Consider the following 24,170-nt stretch of genomic DNA (forward strand, 5'->3'; position numbering starts at 1 on the left):
GCTGGGATTACAGGCCTGTGACCACCCCTGCTGGCTAATTTTTGTATTTTTGTAGAGACGGGGTTTCACCATGTTGCCCAGGCTGGTCTTGAATTCCTTGCCTCAAGTGATCCACCTGCCTTGGCCTCCCAAAGTGATAGGATTACAGGCGTGAGTGACTGCACCCAGCTGAGAAATATTCTTTTTTTAAGGAGTGGGGATTGGGCTTAGAATGGGAAACTAAGGTAGGGAGATAAAGTCTCTCTGAATGAGAAAGTACAACTTGTAAAATTCTCCAGGGTTAGAACTGGGGCTGTGTTCATCAATACTGAACATTCTTAAGAATAACCTGTACATTGCTGCAGCCCGTGGAAGGGTTGCGTCCAGTGTATCCTCCAGATCTCGCGGTAGGCCTCTCGTATCTGTGCGCGCGGCAGGGGCAGCGGCGGCGACGGCCGGAGGTATACGTTGCTTCCTCTGCTGAAGTCTTGAAACCCCTGAAAGTCATCCCTGAGGGTTGGAGTTAACTTCTTCTACACTCCTGTTAATGTTGATATTTTGACCTCCTCCCATGAATCACAAATGTTCTTAATGGCATCTAGAATGGTGGTGTCCTTCTAAAGTTGAGATATATGGTAGTCTTTGAATTGAAAGATATATGGAGTAATGCTGGGGGCGGAGCAAGATGGCCCAATAGGAACAGCTCCAGTCTCCAACTCCCAGCGCGAGTGACACAGAAGACCGGTGATTTCTGCATTTTCAACTGAGGTACTGGGGTCATCTCTCTAGGGAGTGCCGGACAATCGGTGCTGGTCAGCTGCTGCAGCCTGACCAGCATGAGCTGAAGCAGGGCGAGGCATCGCCTCACCTGGAAGCGCAAGGGGGAAGGAAATCCGTTTTCCTAGCCAGGGGAACTGAGACACATAACACCTGGAAAATCGGGTAACTCCCACCCCAATACTGCGCTTTAAGGAAACAGGCACACCAGGAGAATATATCCCACACCTGGCCGGGAGGGTCCCACGCCCACGGAGCCTCCCTCACTGCTAACACAGCAGTCTGTGGCGATCTATCCGCAAGGTAGCAGCGAGGCTGGGGGAGGGGAGCCCGCCATTGCTGAGGCTTAAGTAGGTAAACAAAGCCGCTGGGAAGCTAGAACTAGGTGGAGCTCACAGCAGCTCAAGGAAACCTGCCTGTCTCTGTAGACTCCACCTCTGGGGACAGCCCACAGCTGAGGTCCAATAGGGAAAGCAGCGGGGGCCGGTGCAGAGGCGAACGACTCTGTCTGACAGCTTTGGGGAGAGCTGTGGATCTCCCAACGCGGAGGTTGAGATCTGAGAACGGACAGACTGCCTGCTCAGGTGGGTCCCTGACCCCTGAGTAGCCTAGCTGGGAGACATCCCCCACTAGGGGCAGTCTGACACCCCACACCTCACAGGGTGGAGTCATCCCTGAGAGGAAACTTCCAAAGGAAGAATCAGACAGGTACACTCGCTGTTCAGCAATATCCTATCTTCGGCAACCTCTGCTGCTGATACCCAGGCAAACAGGGTCTGGAGTGGACCTCAAGCAATCTCCAACAGACCAACAGACAGTCCTTCTGACTGTCAGACGGAAAACTATCAAACAGAAGGACACCTACACCAAAACCCCATCAGTACGTCACCATCATCAAAGACCAGAGACAGATAAAACCACAAAGATGGGGAAGAAGCAGGGCAGAAAAGCTGGAAATTCAAAAAATAAGAGCACATCTCCCCCTGCAAAGGAGCGCAGCCCATCGCCAGCAACGGATCAAAGCTGGTCAGAGAATGACTTTGACGAGATGAGAGAAGAAGGCTTCAGCCCATCAAACTTCTCAGAGCTAAAGGAGGAATTACGTACCCAGCACAAAGAAACTAAAAATCTTGAAAAAAGAGTGGAAGAATTGACAGCTAGACTAATTAATGCAGAGAAGATCATAAACGAAATGACAGAGATGAAAACCATGACACGAGAAATACGTGACAAATGCACAAGCTTCAGTAACCTACTCGATCAACTGGAAGAAAGAGTATCAGCGATTGAGGATCAAATGAATGAAATGAAGCGAGAAGAGAAACCAAAAGAAAAAAGAAGAAAAAGAAATGAACAAAGCCTGCAAGAAGTATGGGATTATGTAAAAAGACCAAATCTACGTCTGATTGGGGTGCCTGAAAGTGAGGGGGAAAATGGAACCAAGTTGGAAAACACTCTTCAGGATATCATCCAGGAGAACTTCCCCAACCTAGTAGGGCAGGCCAACATTCAAATTCAGGAAATACAGAGAACGCCACAAAGATACTCCTCCAGAAGAGCAACTCCAAGACACATAATTGCCAGATTCACCAAAGTTGAAATGAAGGAAAAAATCTTAAGGGCAGCCAGAGAGAAAGGTCGGGTTACCCACAAAGGGAAGCCCATCAGACTAACAGCAGATCTCTCGGCAGAAACTCTCCAAGCCAGAAGAGAGTGGGGGCCAATATTCAACGTTCTTCAAGAAAAGAATTTTCAACCCAGAATTTCATATCCAGCCAAACTAAGTTTCATCAGTGAAGGAGAAATAAAATCCTTTACAGATAAGCAAATGCTTAGAGATTTTGTCACCACCAGGCCTGCCTTACAAGAGACCCTGAAGGAAGCCCTAAACATGGAAAGGAACAACCGGTACCAGCCATTGCAAAAACATGCCAAAATGTAAAGACCATCGAGGCTAGGAAGAAACTGCATCAACTAACGAGCAAAATAACCAGTTAATATCATAATGACAGGATCAAGTTCACACATAACAATATTAACCTTAAATGTAAATGGACTAAATGCTCCAATTAAAAGACACAGACTGGCAAACTGGATAAAGAGTCAAGACCCATCAGTCTGCTGTATTCAGGAGACCCATCTCACATGCAGAGACATACATAGGCTCCAAATAAAGGGATGGAGGAAGATCTACCAAGCAAATGGAGAACAAAAAAAGCAGGGGTTGCAATCCTAGTCTCTGATAAAACAGACTTCAAACCATCAAAGATCAAAAGAGACAAAGAAGGCCATTACATAATGGTAAAGGGATCAATTCAACAGGAAGAGCTAACTCTCCTAAATATATATGCACCCAATACAGGAGCACCCAGATTCATAAAGCAACCCCTTAGAGACTTACAAAAAGACTTAGACTCCCATACAATAATAATGGGAGACTTCAACACTCCACTGTCAACATTAGACAGATCAACGAGACAGAAAGTTAACAAGGATATCCAGGAATTGAACTCATCTCTGCACCAAGCAGACCTAATAGACATCTATAGAACTCTCCACCCCAAATCAACAGAATATACATTCTTCTCAGCACCACATTGCACTTATTCCAAAATTGACCACATAATTGGAAGTAAAGCACTCCTCAGCAAATGTACAAGAACAGAAATTATAACAAACTGTCTCTCAGACCACAGTGCAATCAAACTAGAACTCAGGACTAAGAAACTCAATCTAAACCGCTCAACTACATGGAAACTGAACAACCTGCTCCTGAATGACTACTGGGTACATAACGAAATGAAAGCAGAAATAAAGATGTTCTTTGAAACCAATGAGAACAAAGATACAACATACCAGAATCTCTGGGACACATTTAAAGCAGTGTGTAGAGGGAAATTTATAGCACTAAATGCCCACAAGAGAAAGCAGGAAAGATCTAAAATTGACACTTTAACATCACAATTAAAAGAACTAGAGAGGCAAGAGCAAACACATTCAAAAGCTAGCAGAAGGCAAGAATAACTAAGATCAGAGCAGAACTGAAGGAGATAGAGTCACAAAAAACCCTCCAAAAAATCAATGAATCCAGGAGTTGGTTTTTTGAAAAGATCAACAAAATTGACAGACCACTAGCAAGACTAATAAAGAAGAAAAGAGAGAGGAATCAAATAGACGCAATAAAAAATGATAAGGGGATATCACCACCGACCCCACAGAAATACAAACAACCATCAGAGAATCCTATAAACGCCTCTACGCAAATCAACTAGAAAATCTAGAAGAAATGGATAATTTCCTGGACACTTACACTCTCGCAAGACTGAACCAGGAAGAAGTTGAATCCCTGAATAGACCAATAACAGGCTCTGAAATTGAGGCAACAATTAATAGCCTACCCACGAAAAAAAGTCCAGGACCAGATGGATTCACAGCTGAATTCTACCAGAGGTACAAGGAGGAGCTGGTACCATTCCTTCTGAAACGATTCCAATCAATAGAAAAAGAGGGAATCCTCCCTAACTCATTTTATGAGGCCAACATCATCCTGATACCAAAGCCTGGCAGAGACACAATAAAAAAAGAGAATTTTAGACCAATATCCCTGATGAACATCGATGCAAAAATCCTCAATAAAATACTGGCAAACCGGATTCAGCAGCACATCAAAAAGCTTATCCACCATGATCAAGTGGGCTTCATCCCTGGGATGCAAGGCTGGTTCAACATTCGCAAATCAATAAACGTAATCCAGCATATAAACAGAACCAAAGACAAGAACCACATGATTATCTCAATAGATGCAGAAAAGGCTTTTGACAAAATTCAACAGCCCTTTATGCTAAAAACGCTCAATAAATTCGGTATTGAGGGAACGTACCTCAAAATAATAAGAGCTATTTATGACAAACCCACAGCTAATATCATACTGAATGGGCAAAAACTGGAAAAATTCCCTTTGAAAACTGGCACAAGACAGGGATGCCCTCTCTCACCACTCTTATTCAACATAGTGTTGGAAGTTCTGGCTAGGGCAATCAGGCAAGAGAAAGAAATCAAGGGCATCCAGTTAGGAAAAGAAGAAGTCAAATTGTCCCTGTTTGCAGATGACATGATTGTATATTTAGAAAACCCCATCGTCTCAGCCCAAAATCTCCTTAAGCTGATAAGCAACTTCAGCAAAGTCTCAGGATACAAAATTAATGTGCAAAAATCACAAGCATTCTTATACACCAGTAACAGACAAGCAGAGAGCCAAATCAGGAATCAACTTCCATTCACAATTGCTTCAAAGAGAATAAAATACCTAGGAATCCAGCTTACAAGGGATGTCAAGGACCTCTTCAAGGAGAACTACAAACCACTGCTCAGTGAAATCAAAGAGGACACAAACAAATGGAAGAACATACCATGCTCATGGATAGGAAGAATCAATATCGTGAAAACGGCCATACTGCCCAAGGTTATTTATAGATTCAATGCCATCCCCATCAAGCTACCAATGACTTTCTTCACAGAATTGGAAAAAACGGCTTTAAAGTTCATATGGAACCAAAAAAGAGCCCGCATTGCCAAGACAATCCTAGGTCAAAAGGACAAAGCTGGAGGCGTCACGCTACCTGACTTCAAACTATACTACAAGGCTACAGTAACCAAAACAGCATGGTACTGGTACCACAACAGAGAATAGACCAATGGAACAGAACAGAGTCCTCAGAAATAATACCACACATCTACAGCCATCTGATCTTTGACAAACCTGACAGAAACAAGAAATGGGGAAAGGATTCCCTATTTAATAAATGGTGCTGGGAAAATTGGCTAGCCATAAGTAGAAAGCTGAAACTGGATCCTTTCCTTACCCCTTATACGAAAATTAATTCAAGATGGATTAGAGACTTAAATGTTAGACCTAATACCATAAAAACCCTAGAAGAAAATCTAGGTAGTACCATTCAGGACATAGGCATGGGCAAGGACTTCATGTCTAAAACACCAAAAGCAACGGCAGCAAAAGCCAAAATTGACAAATGGGATCTCATTAAACTAAAGAGCTTCTGCACAGCAAAAGAAACTACCATCAGAGTGAACAGGCAACCTACAGAATGGGAGAAAATTTTTGCAACCTACTCATCTGACAAAAAATATCCAGAATCTACAAAGAACTCAAACAAATTTACAAGAAAAAAACAACCCCATCAAAAAGTGGGGAAAGGATATGAACAGACATTTCTCAAAAGAAGACATCCATACGGCCAACAGACACATGAAAAAATGCTCGTCATCACTCGCCATCAGAGAAATGCAAATCAAAACCACAATGAGATACCATCTCACACCAGTTAGAATGGCAATCATTAAGAAGTCAGGAAACAACAGGTGTTGGAGAGGATGTGGAGAAATAGGAACACTTTTACACTGTTGGTGGGATTGTAAACTAGTTCAACCATTATGGAAAACAGTATGGCGATTCCTCAAGGATGTAGAACTAGATGTACCATATGACCCAGCCATCCCACTACTGGGTATATACCCAAAGGATTATAAATTACTCTACTACAAAGACACATGCACACGTATGTTTATTGCGGCACTATTCACAATAGCAAAGACTTGGAATCAACCCAAATGTCCATCTGTGACAGACTGGATTAAGAAAATGTGGCACATATACACCATGGAATACTATGCAGCCATAAAAAAGGATGAGTTTGCGTCCTTTGTAGGGACATGGATGCAGCTGGAAACCATCATTCTTAGCAAACTATCACAAGAAGAGTAAACCAAACACCGCATGTTCTCACTCATAGGTGGGAACTGAACAATGAGATCACTTGGACTCGGGAAGGGGAACATCACACACTGGGGCCTATCAGGGGGAGGGGGGAGGAGGGAGGGATTGCATTGGGGAGTTATACATGATATAAACGTTATGCACATATACCCTAGAACTTAAAGTACAATAAAAAAAAAAAAAAAATAACCTGTACATTGTAAGCTCCAGGTTTGTGGATTTTTAAAATCCTTCTTTGCTGTGAAATGCCAGTAGGAGTATTAGTACCAGAAAGTTGCATGTGTGAGCTAAAAAGTGCTAAATGATCCTATTGTGGGCAAATATGAAATATTTAGAGGAAAGAATAACACAAATTTATATTTGAAAGGTGATGATCTCAGCACAGTTGGTTCAACACAAGTAAGAGAATCTAGAGATTACGGTAGACTGCCTTCTCTAGTTTAATTGCCCAGTCTGCTAGTGCAGCTAAAGAGGGCAGCAACAAGTTGGATATCATAGGGCAGGTGTTTTAGAAAGAACCTGAAAACATCACCTAGACCTTGAACAAAAGCTGCAGGCATGTACATACCTGAAATAGTGGATATCTTTATCTCCAGAAGATCATACTAGATATGAGTACATAGAATCTTCTTCTTTTTATATTCTAATGTAGAATATTAGAACCCAGAAGCAGTCTCAAAGTTTGAGAGTGGTAAATGAGTAAACCAGAAGTATTAGTTTAGCTTGGCTGCAATTTTAATATACAGTAAAATCAGAATAGGCTAAGCATAGGGGTTTAGTTACAGGGACTTAATAGGGAGGATGTGTGTATCTGTGAAGGCCATATACATGCAACCCATATAGTTCATTGTCTCTTGCCCCCATTAGTGAAACCTAAACCACCTTCCTGCAACGTTCCCTTTTGTCTCCTGCTCTTTCATATTTTTGGGAATCCTCATGAAATTTTTCACCTGTACTTGGAGAAAAGTCCTATGGACTACCAACTGATGTTTATTTACCCTTCTCTGTCATCATCAAGCCCCCTTTCTAGGGTACTGACACTTCCTTGGCATCATTAGATTCTACTGTGGGTATCACTGCAAATGTACTAAACTCCCCGGAGTACACAGTCTTCCAAGGTTCATCGGCAAAGAGGGAGAGAATACATAACCATTTTCCACTAACTTTCTTAGATGGGTACCGAAGCTGTACCTTGTACTCAATTTTAGCGGAAATAAACCTTTTATTTCTTACAGCTGGGGAGAAACTGGGGAAACTCCAATGCAGACCCCGCACTAGGCTTCCCCATAATTTCTTCTCTTTTCAATGGGTGAGGTTCTGCTCCATGGTCCAGCTTCTGGTATCAGACTCCCTCTTTCCCTTAGAGAGATGCGTTTTCTTCTGAGAAGCACTTCAGTCGTACAAGAAACAGCCGTATGGTACCCTCTTGGGTTCAACTGACCTGGGGTGTTTTTCCTACAGTTCTAGCAAGGGGGAACGAAGTCCTACACTTTGAGGATGGCATAAGGGTACCATCTACTTAATTTTTTCAAAAAAGTAACAGGTCTCGTGGAAACGCCGGAACGTCACAGAAGACGTAACTTAAACGGAACTTGTGATGGAAATGATTTTCTAAATGAACAATTGCGAGACAAGCAACCAGGTTTGCAGATAACTTGATTAAAGCTCTTCCGGGTGGCAAAATGCCAGTGCAATCAATGGTATGAGTAGAGCGGACAGTGGATGAAACTTGTTGAGTACATCTCAGGACGAATTAGCACTGGACTTTCAGGTATTCTAACTCAATTCTAACCATTCCATTCACTGGATCATTGGATAAGGTTCCGCAGGATCCGGGCGCCAGCTCTGGATACATTACTCATCGGGAGAAAATTTCGAATTTTTCTCTTGTCCCTTTCCAGCTTTCCTCAATATAGGATATGAGTTTGTTCTCGACCCCTAACAACATTTAAAGGGAAAGTCGCTCCTAGCAGGCAAAGCGGGGAGGACTTTGCGGCTGTGTTTCTCAAGCCCGTAAAGGGAGAGTAATGATGGTAGGGGGCGTGCAGACTAGCTCTTTCTTTGCCCAATCAAGTGTACAGGAAGATGTACTTTCACCAATAAAAATAAAGTTCGCTTTCCAGAGGCGGGAGGGTGAGCCTTGACTGCCAGTGCTCCAAAGCGACATTTGAGGCGAGGGCAGAGAATGATTAGAGGGAGGACCAACCCGGGAAAAGGGGCGGGGAGAAGGTGGGAGCAAGTTTGAGCGGCGGCTGGCCAGGCCAGTGGAAGGGGAGGAGTGCTGTTCCTGTTGTAGTGTCTCTCGCCAATCAGGAAGGCCAGGGGGTGGGCGGGGCAGGGAAGGGGTGGGAAGAGCTCGCAGCACAGCCGGGCGCCCGTCGGGCTCTGGGAGAGAGCGAGAGAGAAATCCGGTTAAAATCAGAGTCGGAGGGAGGTTTAACCAAAGATCGGTTCCGTTCGGATTATTCCTTAAAGGGGACGCGCCATTGTCAAGAGAACGGAGCCAGGGGCCCGAGGGCGGGGACCGGCGGCGCTGGAGGAGCGAGGCAGCTGTACTAGGACTGGGGACCGGTAGGTGTTGACTAGGGAAAGGCGCTTCATTTCACTTTCTCTTCCAGCTCGGGGGCAGGCGCCGGGATGCCCGCCGCCGGCAGCCCAGCCTGAGCGGGAGACGAGGTGGTCCGCCCTCGCCAGCTGCCCTTCCTGGTGGGCGCTGTGGGGAGGCGGTCCAGGATGGCTGGCAAGCGGCGCGGCCCGGGCCGGCGCTCGTAACGGACACCAAAACGCGGCGCAACCCCAGCCTCAAACGAAAGTCCGTCCGAGCTCCGGCGGTTCCGCGGGGACCGCCGCGCGCCCAGCTCTCCCGCGCGTCCCCTTCCCCTTCCGTGCCTGGCTCGAGTCTCGCGCGTGCCCGGGTCCCCCTCGCTCGCCGCCTTCTCGCGCGTCCTGTTCTGCTCGCGCGCCGCCTAGCCACCGACTCGCGGTAGCCGCCCCGCGGGAAGGAAGGCGGCGGCGGCTGCAAAGGTGGAGGAAGACCAGCGACCACGGCTCAGCTGCCCCGGCTCCACCTCCCCGGCTGGGAAGGGAAGGCTGAGGAGCAAACTTAGCGCGGCGGCTGGTGGGCCCCGGCGGGCAGGGCTGCCGGGGACCGGCGGAGCGCGCCAGCCTGGCCGGGCATTGTCCGCCTTTTCCCTTGCTCTCTGGTCTCTCCGCCCATTGCTCGCGGCCCTGGGGAGGGGTGCGGGCGCTGTGCCCGCGCCGCCCCGGGCGGTTGGTTGGCGCACCCCGGGACCCGGAGCTTTCCGGAGCCAGGGCCAGCCCTGCGGCCACCGCCCGCGAGCTGACTCGGCCTGTGGAGTGCCTGCTGCTCTCAGTCTCGGCACCGGGCAGGGTGCCTGGGCGCTGAGCTCTTTACAACTTTTCTTTGCCGTTTGATGGAAGTTGTTGCTTCCGGGCGGCAGGTTCTTTGGGCATAGCCTGGTTTCCTGCGTTCTGGAGAGGCTGGTTTCTAGGGCGAAATGATTGATTGCTGCTGGTCTTTCCTGCCATCCTAGTTTCGTTCCTCGCCACCTGAAATCGCATTTTTATGGATTTGCAATGATATGGTTGCATTAATCTTTCCTAGGCCAAGATTTGAAAAGAAAAAAAGGCAGGGGGGGCGTTAGGGTGTGTGATGGTGAGGAACAAGAGTTCTTAGTGGAGCTGAATTTGCCCTTACCTTTGAACTGCAGAAAATATTACCTCGATTCACTGGCTGGCGTTCTTTTGGAAGGGTTGGGGAAAAAAGACACAACAAAACAGGTTGCCGGGGTCTGTCGGATTGCGGGGGGAAAGGGGTTTTGATGGAAATAAGGTTGGTTTTATGAAATGCTGTGCTGCCTAGGAAATATTGTCTGTAAAGTTGATTCTGCTACTGAATTTATAGGCATTATAATTAGTACCAACAGCTTTTACTATTGATAAAACTAGTATAAGACGTCTTTTCATCTTGAGTATTATCACTCTGCTTAACCTGTCAATACTTGCTGAGGAAATCAGAGATAGCACATTCCTTGTTAGAGGCCTTAGTGAAGAATGTTTTCATAAGCATTCATTTTTGACAGTTTCTTCTTGTGCAATACTTTGTAGAGTACTTGCATGTGCAAGTTACAACCGTATAAACAAAGTAGCAGTGGGTGTGTTATTCTCTGGTCTTTTTTCTGCTACTCATTATCAAAAATAGCATTCCATCGTGTCTTTTCTTACACTCTGAATTATTTTGTAAAATTAGTTCTCTAAAAGAGGGAATTTTGTTGAAACATGTGACCCAGGTTTTTTTTTTTTTTTTGATTAAAGCAATCCAACTTTTTGAAGTGTTCATCGATTAATTTGCTGTCTGGTAACTTCCGAGTGGTGTGGAACATTGTAAATTCGTAGACTCAGCAGTAACAATAGAGAAACTACTTGGGAAATTGAAGGCCAATATCAGATAATGTTTGAAAGAAAAATCTATTCTTCTCACAGAATTTAGGAAATGAAGACACACAAAAACAAATTCTTTGGGTTCAAGTGATCATCCCACCCCAGATTCCGTAGTAGCCGGGACTACAGGTGGGCACGACTGCGCCTAGCTAAAATTTTTATTTTTTGTAGAGATGGTGATTTCACCTTTTAATTTTTTATATAGACGGCTAGTCTCCAACTCCTGGCCTCAAGCGATCCTTCTGCTTTGGCCTCTCAAACTGCTGGGATTACAGACTGAGCCACCGTGCTTGGCCGTTTGTAGTAATCTTGATGGTATCTGGCATTGTTTCACCTAATATTCCTTCTTTTCTATTTTTTTTCTTTGATCCATTTCTGTGATAAGGATGTCAGGCAAGCAGCTAGGCATAATCATCCTTCCCATCTTATAGTAAGTAGACGGTTAAACCAAGTTTTTAAAGTCTGTTTTTGTTTACTTACTAATTTATTTAAACAATAAAAGAATTTCTCAACTTTTAAAAGAGCACATATAAATAAAACATTCAGAAATAATTATCTTTGAAATATCTAGACTGTATTTCCTGAAAAAGACTTTTTCTTCTTTTGTGCTTTCTACATTGTTTTAAACATACTGTTTTATATGAACACATTTCTTGAGTTACGAACTGTTTCTTGAGATCTTTGGGAGCTAGGATTATCCTCCATTTCTGTGCAGATTCACTGTATCACCTCGGACCTTTTTACTACCCAGTAAATGTGTTATTTTAGGTCTTTGTGACAGAAAAAGATAATGTCCTGTAAAGGCCGCTTCAGTTAATTAATTTTTTAAATAAGCACTTTTCGGAAGATTTTATACTAAAGGCCAGCAATTGGCTTACTGTGGGGGGAAGATATGTCAATCTAGAGGTTCTTTGTTTTTTTTTTATAACAAAGAATTTTGTGAACAAAATTGTGATTTGTTTATAGTATCTGTACCACAGACACCTTTTGTGATGGTGAACACATTGTCACAATTATTCAGAACTAGGTTGTATCTGTCAATAACATCTGTTGAGTATACTTTTATTTAAATGATACTATGTAAAGTAGAATACTCAATAACATCTGTTGAGTATACTTTTATTTAAACGGTACTATGTAAAGTAGAAACTGATGACAGAGTATTTCTGGAGATAAAGTATAACTGGATGACAGTCTTGCTCTCAATAGTTTTTTTTTTTTTTTTTAAATTAAACCCAGAGCCAGCAAATCAGATGTATACAGTTTAGTGAGAAGGTGCAAAATTAAGATTCTTAGGAAAAAGACAGTGGGTATGTCAGTGCAGTAACAAGTACAAAGTAACAGTGACACAGGATTCACGTAATTGAAATGATTGAAGTGGACAAGTTTTCATGGCTTTAGCAGATTTTAGAATATGTTTTTAAATACATTTTTTAATAAAGTAGTTTTGGGAGTAGACTGGGTTTATGTTCTCTACTAGAGCTATTTTTATGTATAAAATATTTTGGGGAGATACAGTATGTGCTCTGAATTTCAACTGTTGTTACATAGTGACAGGGATCATCCATCTGGCTCTGCTCAGATGTCACCTTGTCTGCAAGCTCTTCCTCTCTTCTCCTAATCCCAAGTGACTGTTCTTTGTTTTTACTCCTGTAAAATCCTCTTACAGTACAAGCCATGGTCTGACTTACAGTATGGCTGTGTGTATATTTCTTTTATTAGATTGTGGAGTTTGCTCAAATTAACAGAAGTTAGAGCCTTTTCATTTTTACTGTTGCCTAAAGTACTTGGGCAGTTTTAATAGCTCACCAGTATTCTGGAAAATCATTTACTATAAATAAGTTTAAATTTAGTTCTATTTGGGGGAAAGTGTGTATGTGTTTAAAGGAGAAAAAGTTTTTCCTTATCAAAGTTTCACATGCTCGTTGTAAAATATTAATATGAAAGAAATGCATAATTTCAAAATTAAAAGTGGCCGGGCATGGTGGCTCACACCTGTAATCCCAGCACTTTGGGAGGCTGAGGCAGGAAGATGGCTTGGGCCCAGGAGTTGAAGAGCAGTCTGGGCAACATAGGAAGACTCTGACTCTATTTTTAAAAAGAAAAAAAAAAAGAAATGAAAAGTGTCACATAACACTGCTCCTATCACTAACATTGTTAATGGTTATTCTTTCAGTTTTTTTTTTTCTTTCTTTTTTTCAACCTCTGTGTAGGACTGTCTTAAACTGTCTCTCATGTTTGCAAATTTTAGTTAGTAAATTATGTTTATTGGGAGTGGAGAAAACTAATCATTTTTTATATACTTATCTTTAAAAATAATTTATCCAGGCCTAGTAATTCCGATTCCTTTTACCTTTTCTTAGGATACAAGGCTGCCACTGGTATGTTTGTGTTCAAAATGTAGACTTCATAATCTGTGCAAAAATTGATCAAAACCTGTGTGCCTGAACAGTTTACTCCAGAATATTTTTGGAGTACACACTTTAATTTCTTCTCATTTCTTGATTCTTCTTGTTCTTGTTCTTGTTCTTCTTCTTCTTCTCCTCGAGAGAGAGGATTAAAAATTGCTTTGAGGGGGCCGGGCGCGTTGGCTCAAGCCTGTAATCCTAGCACTTTGGGAGGCCGAGACGGGCGGATGACGAGGTCAGGAGATCGAGACCATCCTGGCTAACACGGTGAAACCCCGTCTCTACAAAAAATACAAAAACTAGCCGGGCGAGGTGGCGGGCGCCTGTAGTCCCAGCTACCTGGGAGGCTGAGGCAGGAGAATGGTGTAAACCCGGGAGGCGGAGCTTGCAGTGAGCTGAGATCCGGCCACTGCACTCCAGCCTGGGCGACAGAGCGAGACTCCGCCTCAAAAAAAAAAATTGCTTTGAGACTCCCAGCAGGCACTCCTCATAGTTGCCCAAGGAGAAATGTAGATTTGTTCATGATGGAATCACTCAAACGTTAGGTTGCTAATTATAAAAAGGGGGCTACAGTTTAGACTGGTAAAATAGGTGAGAAGAGTCTGTTGTTCCACGTGCTTCTTTAAGCTACCCCAGAGGGCAGAAAGGGTTTCCAAAGAATCCTAAATAGAAAACGCAGCTGTAAGCAGCCAGGCGGCCTAATCAGCTGAAAAAAAAAAATCTCCTTTCATTTAGCAGACTTTTGAGAACTGCACCTATAGTGTGTACCATGCTACGCATTGAGGGTAAGATTAAGTTTGTCTCTGTCACAAGTTACGAGCTCCTCTGAGCAGGAACCTTGAATAGACCAGTGCAGAGTGGAACTTGTGGATTAAAGGTAGCTTAGATGAAGTGCACCCTTTGGTGAACTTATTATTCACTCGTTTGCTTATTGTTCTGCATAGCCCCTTCCAAAATAGCCTAACACACAAACCTGGTCTTCCACGGAGGTGGGTTAAGGTCCATGGAACCTGTTGAATTAAACTTGTTAGCTTAGAATTGTTTTTTGGGATTGCAAACACTGCTGTTGCTGTGGGGCAAAATATTTCGGAAATTCTGCAAACGTAGTTGTGTCTTTCCTTATGCTTTACAGAAATCATGCATTTCAAAGAATATTATGAGACTACATTGGTATCCTAGCAAATAACTCATATTTTGCTGACATAGTAGTAATACATTCTTTTAAGCTCAAAATGCTATAATAAATAGATGTCTTTACCAGGATTTGTGCTTTTTGTTATGAAAAATCATTGGCTGGACGTGGTGGCTCACACCTGTAATCCCAGCACTTTGGGACACCGAGGTGGATCACTGAGGTCAGGAGTTCGAGACCAGCCTGGCCAACATAGTGAAACCCCGTCTCTACTTAAAATACAAAAAATTAGCCAGGTGTGGTGGCACACGCCTGTAGTCCCAGGTACTCTGGAGTCTGAGGCAAGATAATTGCTTGAACCCAGGAGGCGGAAGTTACAGTGAGCCAGGATCACGCCACTGTGCTCCAGCCTAGGTGACAGGGCAAGAGTCCATCTCAAAAAAACAAAACAAAACAAAACAAAACAAATTTTTTGTGTTAAAATTCAGTGTGAAATATGTTTAACTTTGACAAAATAGACCCCTCACCACCCTCCTTTCCCCATTCAATCTTTATATTTGTGGGGGAAAGATTGGAGTGTTAGAAAGGGACCATGTAACACTGTCAGTGATGGCGTCAACTGGGCCAGGAATAATGTCTGACAGAGGGGTAGTAGGTCCTGTGGAATTTGACCATAATGCAGCAGTTTTGATTTAAGTTTTGTGAAGAGTTAGAATTTTAAAGTGACAGCTTTTTGAAATATAATTCATATGCCATATAATTTACCTATTAAAAAGGTACAATTCAGTGGTGTTTAGTATATTTGTGTACCATAACCTCAATTAATTTTAGAACTTTTTCATCCCATCCCCACCCCATCCCCAGCCCTAGGCAACCACTGATCTATATTCTTTGTTTATACATTTGCCTATTTTGGACATTCTATATAAATAAAAATTAACATTTTATTAAATGTACATTCCTGTGTAACTTGTTCCCTCTCAATGTGTATAAGTACTGTGAATAGATTCAAGTACATCATTCCTTGATGTGGGTAGCTCCAAGTTTAGAAAGGTACTTATTTATGTATTTATTTGATACAGAGTCTCACTCTGTTTCTCAGGCTGGAGTGCAGTGGCACAATCATGGCTCACTGTAGCCTCTACCAGCTGGGCTCAAGTGATCCTCTCACCTCAGTCCCCTGAGTAGCTGGAACCACAGGCATGTACCACCACACCCGGCTATTTTTTGTAGAAAGAGGATCTTGCCGTGTTGCCTAGGCTGATCTTGAACTCCTAGGCTGAAGCCATCCGCCTGCCTTAGCCTCCCAAAGTGCTGGAAATACAGGTGTGAGCCACCGTAGAAAGGTTTTAAGAGAAAATTGAACCCATCGTTATTCTACTTAAGCCTGGAGAATAATAGGAAAAGATTTCTTTTTTTCCCTATGAAAATCATTAGACTGATTCTGGTAACACTTATACTAACATAATCATTTGATGACTCTCTTCAGGTAAACAATTTAGGTTTCAAGTTCTGCAGACTGGACTCAAATAAAGGGCAATACTTTAAAGGAAGTTAAGAGTACTTAGTTCTAATCGTTGATGAATGTGATGTGACATTTGCCCCTTACTGGTTAAAAAATAGTCCTTCTTAGATTGATCATGATGGATTTGTAATACTCTTGTGTATTGCTGATGACCTGGTAGACCATTAAGAAGTGCTTATTGATTGGCTGATCACTATGATCACAGGTATTTTCATCAGCTTGACTAGTCTTTATCATCCATCTTATAATAATAATAGCTAAATCTGTTGACTACTTGCTAAGGAGTGTGATAAGTAATTTATATGTACTATCTTTTTTTTTTTTTTGAGACGGAGTCTCGTTCTGATGCCCAGGCTGGAATGCAGTGGCCGGATCTCAGCTCACTGCAAGCTCCGCCTCCTGGGTTCACGCCATTCTCCTGCCTCAGCCTCCCCAGTAGCTGGGACTACAGGCGCCCGCCACCTCGCCCGGCTAGTTTTTTGTATTTTTTAGTAGAGACGGGGTTTCACCGTGTTAGCCAGGATGGTCTCGATCTCCTGACCTCGTGATCCACCCGCCTCGGCCTCCCAAAGTGCTGGGATTACAGGCTTGAGCCACCGCGCCCGGCCTATATGTACTATCTTTTAAGGTAGGAGGATGCAGTTTACATTTTGAGAATTTTCTGTAGTTGTCTCTGTTGATTATACTTTTATAGGCTTCTGATCATTTCTTTGTCTTTTTTTAAGACTATTTTGAGTGACTATTTTTGATCAAACCTAAGACACTTTGATGCTGGTGCTTTCTTGATCTTTCCAGGAGGAATCACCCAAACATTTTCACCAACTACATCCTGCCGTCGGATGACAGTAGTTGTAAGATACACCTCTGTTTCAGTGTCCATGCTTCAGAAAGGTTAAAGTGGTGTTGTTGTTAAGAACATCTGAAAACTGATGAAAAAGGAACATTAATTTATTTACTTACTGCAGTGCAGCCTTGCTTTTTAGGATATAAACCATTTGTATGTTCTTTGTTGCCTGAACGAATTTCAGTGTAATATTTACACTTCTCGGAATTCCTCATTTTGTTCTTTTTTTTTTTTTTTGGTAGGTCTCTTCATTTCAGGGTAAGCTTCAGATGTGATTTAATTTAATTCAATAGTAAAGAATGCTGGAAAGATAATTTGTAATTTTATTTTTCCATTTTAGAACTTCAGATGGGTTATGCCATCTATAATACTGGTTAAAAATATTAGTTTGGTGAATGTACATCTTAATAAATGTACATTCCTGTGTAACTTGATCCCTCTCAATGTGTATAAATACTTTGAGTAGATTCAAATACATCATCCCTTGATGTATGTAGATCCAAGTTTAGAAAGGTATTTATTTTTTTGACACAGAGTCTTGCTCTGTTGCCCAGGCTGGAGTGCAGTGGTGCAATCACGGCTCACTGTTGCCTCTACCAGCAGGGCTTATGTGACTATCAGGTGAATGACTATCAAAAAGAGTCATTCAAAATAATCTTAAAAAGACAAAGACTTGCTAGCCTATAAAAGTATAAAGTATAGTTAATGGAAACAATTACAGAAAATTCCCAAAATAAAACCTGCATCCTTCCATCTTAAAAGATGGTACATATCCATTATTAATACTTATCACCTTACTTATTAAGTAGTCAGTAGATATAGTGACATTCGTATGTCTGGGATGTCAGTGAACTCACAATAATTTATTTGCAAAAGGAACTTCAGCCAATTAGTGTCCTCAGCCAGCAATATACAGACAATTATATTTTGTTTGTGTGTTGGTGAAACCATTCCTTTCTAAATCATGTCTGCTTTTGGGGGGTTGATTTGCTTATTACTTTATTGTTAACTGTTATCTCTTTGTTTGCTCTCATTTTGTTTGCTGTCATTATGCCTGCCCATAGTAGTCTCCTCTTTCTAATTCAGTGTTTTTCGGTGTACTGTGGGAACAGAACCCAATACAGTACTTGTTGAATGGTGGATGAAAATGACAGCATGTTCCTCAGGGTGAGGAACCAAAAGACTTCCTGTGCATGGAGCTTTAGTGCTAGGGACTTGTTTTTTACTGCTTAGAGGACTTGTGCTTTTTTTCTGGTTTTTGACTCTGTTTTGGCTAAGTGATGCTTCTTTATAGCTGAGGGTGGTATTAACAGGATGGTAGATACTGCCTTGTGGATGGTTAACTTCCTCTGAATAATGAACCTTTAAAAATTGTCTTGTTACATCTAACCAAGTGGATGGAGAACTGTTTTTCCTGTTAGAATGACTTGCTAGTCTACTTCTTGTAAGAACCATCAAAACCCTAAGTGTGTATACCAGGATACTTAGATGTACTGGTTTATTGTTTGTTACAATATAATTCAAAAAGCAGAAATTAAAAGTCTTAAAGCACTATGAGATTGCATGTAAAATAGCCAGATGTATCTATTACTTAAATATTTTTATTTAAACTGGATCTTAATCTGTTTTCTTTGAGGTAAAATTATCTTTATAGATGCCTTTTTCTGTATTTGTGTTGATAGAATTTAGACCATGTTTTGTATGTAATATTCCTGACACTTCTGAGCCCTGAATATACTTTCAATAAATACTAGTTATAGTTTGTCATGCATTTTTTCATTGTTTCACTTTTTCCTGCCTTAGAGTTAATGTTTTTGGAGCTAGAATGTCCTTAGGAATCATACAGTAGAATTTCTGCATTTTATAGATGAGAATGAGGTTGTGACTTGTTTAGAATTGTTCTTTTTCTGCAGGTGTAGATTTGAAAGGAAATAACAAAAAACAAACAAAAAATAATTGTGCTTTTGATTCTTAGTTTAGGATTTTTCTTGTTCTAACATTTTTCCTGTTCTAATGTTCTTCCCCAAGTAAAAATTTTAAGGGATGGATAGTAGTTTGGAATTTTGTAGCCTCTGTAACAGAGGTCTGCAAAAATTTTATTTCGGCAGTATAAAAAATTGAGTCTTCATTCCCAGTATGTGTGTGCTTATTTATTGTAAACTAGATACTATAAATTATGCTCATAATAAGACATTAACCCAGGCATGATGGCTCATACCTGTAATTCCAGCACTTTGGGAGGCCAAGGCAGGCAGATCACCTGAGGTTGGGAGTTCGAGACCAGCCCGACCAACATGGAGAAACCCTGTCTCTACTAAAAATACAAAATTAGCCAGACGTGGTAGCACATGCCTGTAATCCCAGCTACTCAGGAGGCTGAGGCAGGAGAATTGCTTGAACCTGGGAGGTGGAGGTTGCGGTCAGCTGAGATTGTACCATTGCACTCCAGCCTGGGCAACAAGAGCGAAACTCCATCTCAGAAAAAAAAAAAAAGACATTAACAAAAAACAATGTGATAAGGATGAAAAACATTTTTGAATAATTTAAAATGTATTAGTTCCATGTTTTTGATCCCACTTAAAATATTAGTAATTTGTAAAATAAGAAAAATGTGATTGAATGTCATCACTTAAAAACATTTTTTTTTTTTATTTTGAAGTATTTATCAACTCATGAGAAGTTGTGAGAATAGTACAGGGAGTCCTGTGTCACCTTCATTCAGCTTCTCCCAGTTGTAACATCTTACGTAAGATAACATATTAATAACCTTGGATTAGGAAACTGATACAATATTGTTAATATTCAGATTTCATGTTTTTTAATGTGCTCACTTATATGTATATGTGTTTGTACAGTTCTGTGCAATTTGATAAAATTTTTGTAGATGCCTTTAGATGTGTATGTACAGGTAGATTTGTATCACTGCCATCACCACAGTCAATATATAGAACTGGCCCACCACTGCCAAGAAACTCCCTCATGAAGCTCAGGTTCCCTCCTACCTCCTTTTCCCTATTTACTGGCAGCCACTAATTTTCTTTTTACTCTGTCATTTTGAGAATGTCTCATAAATGGAATCATACTGTATGTAACCTTTTGCGATTGACTTTTTCACTCAGTATAAAGTCCTAGAAAACCACCCAACCTATCTCACGTAATAGCTCATTTCTTCTTGTTGCTGAGTAGTATTTATTGTATGAAGGTAGCATAGTACATAGTTTAACTCTTCACCTGCTGAAGAACATAAGAGCTATTTCCAGGTTTTGGCCGTTAACTACAAAGCTGCTGGGAATATTTATGTACAGTTTTTAGGTTTTCATTTGTCTGGGATGAATGACCAAGAGTGCAATTGCTGGGTCATATTGTAAGTGTATGTTTAGTTATGTAAGAAACTGCCAGACTATTTTCCAAAGTGGCTATATGTTTTCACCAGCAATAAGTGGAAAGTTCCATTTCGTATTAAAGTTTCTCTGTATCCTTCCCAACATTTCATATTATCATTGTTTTATATTTTAACAGTTCTAATAGTATTGTAGTGATAATAGTGTGGTTTTAATATGCCTTTCCCTAAATTAACTGTTTCCCTAAGGGGCAAATGGGATTGTTTTTTAGTGTAGAGTTTTGAGGATTCTTTATATATTCTAGGTAGAAGTTCTTTGCCAGTTATGTGGTATGTAAACATTTCCTCCGCATCTGAAACTTGTCTTTTTATCCTCTTAATAGATCTTTCACAGAACAAAACTTTTGCATTTTCTTTTTTTTTTTTTTGAGACGGAGTCTTGCTCTGTCGCCGGCGCTGGAGTGCAGTGGCCGGATCTCAGCTCACTGCAAGCTCCGCCTCCCGGGTTCACGCCATTCTCCTGCCTCAGCCTCCCGAGTAGCTGGGACTACAGGCGCCCGCCACCTCGCCCAGCTAGTTTTTTGTATTTTTTAGTAGAGACGGGGTTTCACAGTGTTTGCCAGGATGGTCTCGATCTGCTGACCTCGTGATCCGCCCGTCTCGGCCTCCCAAAACTTTTGCATTTTCATATAGTCATCTGTTATTTATTTTTTTTGAAACAGGGTCTAATTCTGTTACTCAGGCTGGAGTGCAGTGGTACAATCATGGTTCACTGCAGCCTCTACCTTCTGTCAAGTGATCCTCCCACCTCAACCTCCAGAGTAGCTGAGACTACAGGCCTGCACCACCACCATGCCTAGCTAATTTTGTTTTTGGTAGAGACAGGGCCTCGCTGTGTTGTCCAGGCTGGTCTTGAACTCCTGGCCTCAAGCAGTCTTCCTGCCTCAGCCTCCCAAAGTGTTGGGATTACAGGTGTGAGCCACTGTGCTGAGCCATATAATGCATTAATCCATTTTTTTCTTTTACGAATTGTACCTTTTTTTTTTTTTGAGACAGAGTCTCACTGTGTCATCCAGGCTGGAGTGCAATGATTCATTCAAACTCCACCTCCCGGGTTCAAGTGATTCTCCTGCCTCAGCCTCCTGAGTAGCTGGGATTACAGGCACCTGCCACCACACCTGGCTAATTTTTGTATTTTTAGTAGAGACAGGGTTTCACCATGTTGGTCAGGCTAGTCTCGAACTCCTGACCTTGTAATCTGCCTGCCTTGGCCTCCCGAAGTGCTTGGATTACAGATGTGAGCTACTACAACTGGCCGAATTGTACTTTTTGTGTCAAGTCTATGGACTCTTCAGCCAGTCCTAGGTCCTGAAGATTTTCGCCTGTTTTCTTCTGAAAGTTTTATGTTTTACAAAATAATCACTTTTTTACCTTATAATTTTTGATAAAACACTAATATTGGTAACAGCAATTGCCAGCTCTGCCATTTCCGTTCTGCTTGCTTGTATTTTTTTATTTTTGATTTATTAATAATATGCATAATATGTCCTTCTTTGTAAAAATCTTTTAAGGATCCATTTGTCCGTTTGTGAGGGCTGTGATAATTCAAATGAGATCTGCAAATCTACTTAGTTGGGCACCCGTAAGCTGCAATGTGTTGCAGTATACCAGAAGGGAACGAATGAGAGGACATCACAAGCCATCCCTCAGGGTGTGCAGCTGCCACCTTTCCTTTAGGAAACATTTATGTACTGTATTCATTGTCAGGAAAATAAGCCCCCCTGAGTATTTTAAGCTAGAAGAGATTTAATGCAAGGTATTAGGTGCTTACTGAATAATTTAGAAGGGCCAAGCAGCAGGTTTTAAGGTGGACTGCCACATTTGACTCCAAATCAATCAGAGGTTACCCACAAGGAGAGCTCTGAGGGCACCGCTGGGGCCGTGCTGGAATCTAGAGCTTGTGCTGTTGCTGTCCTTGCCTCTGGATACTCTAGAGACTGGAGAATGGACCCGTAGCTGCAATCCAGGATTAGGAAGTTGGGTGAAGAAGCCTCTGCTGCTGCCACCACTACCACACTGCTTCCCATCACCCAAGATGAGAAAACCCATGCTGTCCATTAGGTTTTCAGAACTTGCTCATCTTATAAACGGAAAGTTTGTACCCATTCACGAATATTTCCCCTTTTCTCCCACCCACCGGTTCCGGCAACACCGTTCTACTGTGTTACTCTGAGTTTGGCTTTTTAAATTTTAGATTCCATATGTTAGTGAGATCATGCAGTATTTGTCTTCCTGTGTTTGATTTATTTTACTTAGCATAATGTCCTCCAGGTTCATCCATGTTGTTGCAAATGGCAGGATGTTCTTTTTTAAGGCTGAATAATAATCTGTTGTGTGTGTGTGCATGATATGGTTTGGCTCTGTGTCCCCACCCAAATCTCATGTCGGATTGTAATCACCAGTGTTGGGGGAGGGAACTTGGTTTGAGGTGATTGGATCATGGGGTCAGATTTCCCCTTTGCTCTTCTTATGATAGTGAGTGAGTTCTCAGAAGATCTGGCTGTCGTCATTTGAAAGTGTGTAGCCGGACAGGTTAAGACTGCAGGGATCGGAAGACGGTTGGCGTGTGAGAGGTTTTCTCGCTCTAGGGTGATTCTTCAAGCAGTCACTATATCAACAGACACAGGCGTTTCCCTTCCTTCATATGAGGAAGATCAGGGATCCAAACTTATTCGAAAAGCTAAGGAGGCACCATTCGTACCCGTTGGAATAGCAGGTTTTGCAGCAATTGTTGCATATGGATTATACAAACTGAAGAGCAGGGGAAATACTAAAATGTCCCTTCATCTGATCCACATGCGTGTGGCAGCCCAAGGCTTTGTTGTAGGAGCAATGACTGTCGGTATGGGCTATTCCATGTATCGGGAATTCTGGGCAAAACCTAAGCCTTAGAAGAGATGCTGTCTTGGTCTTGTTGGAGGAGCTTGCTTTAGTTAGATGTCTCATTATTGAAGTTACCTATTATTGTTGGATTTAGATGGTAACATGGCATTTTGAATATTGGCTTCCTTTCTTACAGGCTTGATTTGCCTGGTGACCGAATTACTAGTGACTAGTTTACTAACTAGGTCATTCAAGGAAGTCAAGTTAACTTAAACCTGTCACCTAAATGTACTTGATGGTGTTGAAATGTCCACCTCCTTAAATTTTTTTTTTTTTTTTTGAGACGGAGTCTCGCTCTGTCACCCAGGCTAGAGTGCAGTGGCCGGATCTCAGCTCACTGCAAGCTCCGCCTCCCGGGTTCACGCCATTCTCCTGCCTCAGCCTCCCGAGTAGCTGGGACCACAGGCGCCCGCCACCTCGCCTGGCTAGATTTTTGTATTTTTTAGTAGAGACGGGGTTTCATCGTGTTCGCCAGGAGGGTCTCGATCTCCTGACCTCGTGATCCGCCCGTCTCGGCCTCCCAAAGTGCTGGGATTACAGGCTTGAGCCACCGCGCCCGGCCCACCTTCTTAAATTTTTAAGATGAACTTAGTTCTAAAGAAGATAACAGGCCAGTCCTGAAGGTACTCCCAGTTTGCTGCAGAATCTCATATTTTGGATGTTGTATAAGAGTCCTATTTGCCCCAGTTAATTCAACTTTTTTCTACCTATTTTATGGACTGTCTGGCTCTGTTAGAACTGTGTCCAAAAAGTGCATGGAATATAGTTTGTAAAGCTTCCCACAGCTGACAATATATGTTCATGTGTTTAAACCAAATCCAGAAAGCTTACAATAGAGTTGCATAATAGTAGTATTTATTAAAGAATCACAATTGTAAACATGAGAATAACTTAAGGATTCTAGTTTCGTTTTTTGTAATTGCAAATTATATTTTTGCTGCTGATATAATAATTTTTAAATGTCATC

The 24,170-nt window shown here is 42.1% G+C and overlaps 2 protein-coding genes across 9 annotated transcripts in view; both read left to right on the top strand.

Annotated features, from left to right (window-relative positions):
• The first annotated feature begins 8,875 nt into the window (after positions 1 to 8,875).
• The window catches only part of FRYL (FRY like transcription coactivator), a 297,483-nt gene continuing 282,188 nt past the window's right edge, over positions 8,876 to 24,170 (top strand). For 7 of the 8 annotated variants that reach the window (XM_033214725.1, XM_033214724.1, XM_033214728.1 and 4 more), the window contains exon 1: positions 8,876 to 9,121. The gene's annotated coding sequence lies outside the window, so the exon portion shown is untranslated. The remainder of the gene's footprint in view (positions 9,122 to 24,170) is intronic. The other variant, XM_033214729.1, reaches the window with a different exon arrangement.
• LOC117084912 (HIG1 domain family member 1A, mitochondrial-like) lies at positions 15,161 to 23,290 on the top strand. Its single transcript, XM_033213325.1, has 2 exons — positions 15,161 to 15,202; positions 22,838 to 23,290. The coding sequence occupies exons 1-2, from the start codon at positions 15,161 to 15,163 to the stop codon at positions 23,210 to 23,212; spliced, it is 417 nt and encodes a 138-aa protein (XP_033069216.1). The 3' UTR covers positions 23,213 to 23,290.

The sequence above is a fragment of the Trachypithecus francoisi genome, unplaced genomic scaffold (genome assembly GCF_009764315.1).
Source record: "Trachypithecus francoisi isolate TF-2019V2 unplaced genomic scaffold, Tfra_2.0 Lachesis_group1, whole genome shotgun sequence".
NCBI lineage: Eukaryota > Metazoa > Chordata > Mammalia > Primates > Cercopithecidae > Trachypithecus > Trachypithecus francoisi.

Coding starts and splice junctions, on each gene's coding strand:
- LOC117084912 (XM_033213325.1), top strand. CDS start 15,161: ATGGCGTCAACTGGGCCAGGAATAATGTCTGACAGAGGGGTA. Junction 15,203..22,837: donor TAATGTCTGACAGAGGGGTA/GTAGGTCCTGTG, acceptor GTCATTTGAAAG/TGTGTAGCCGGACAGGTTAA.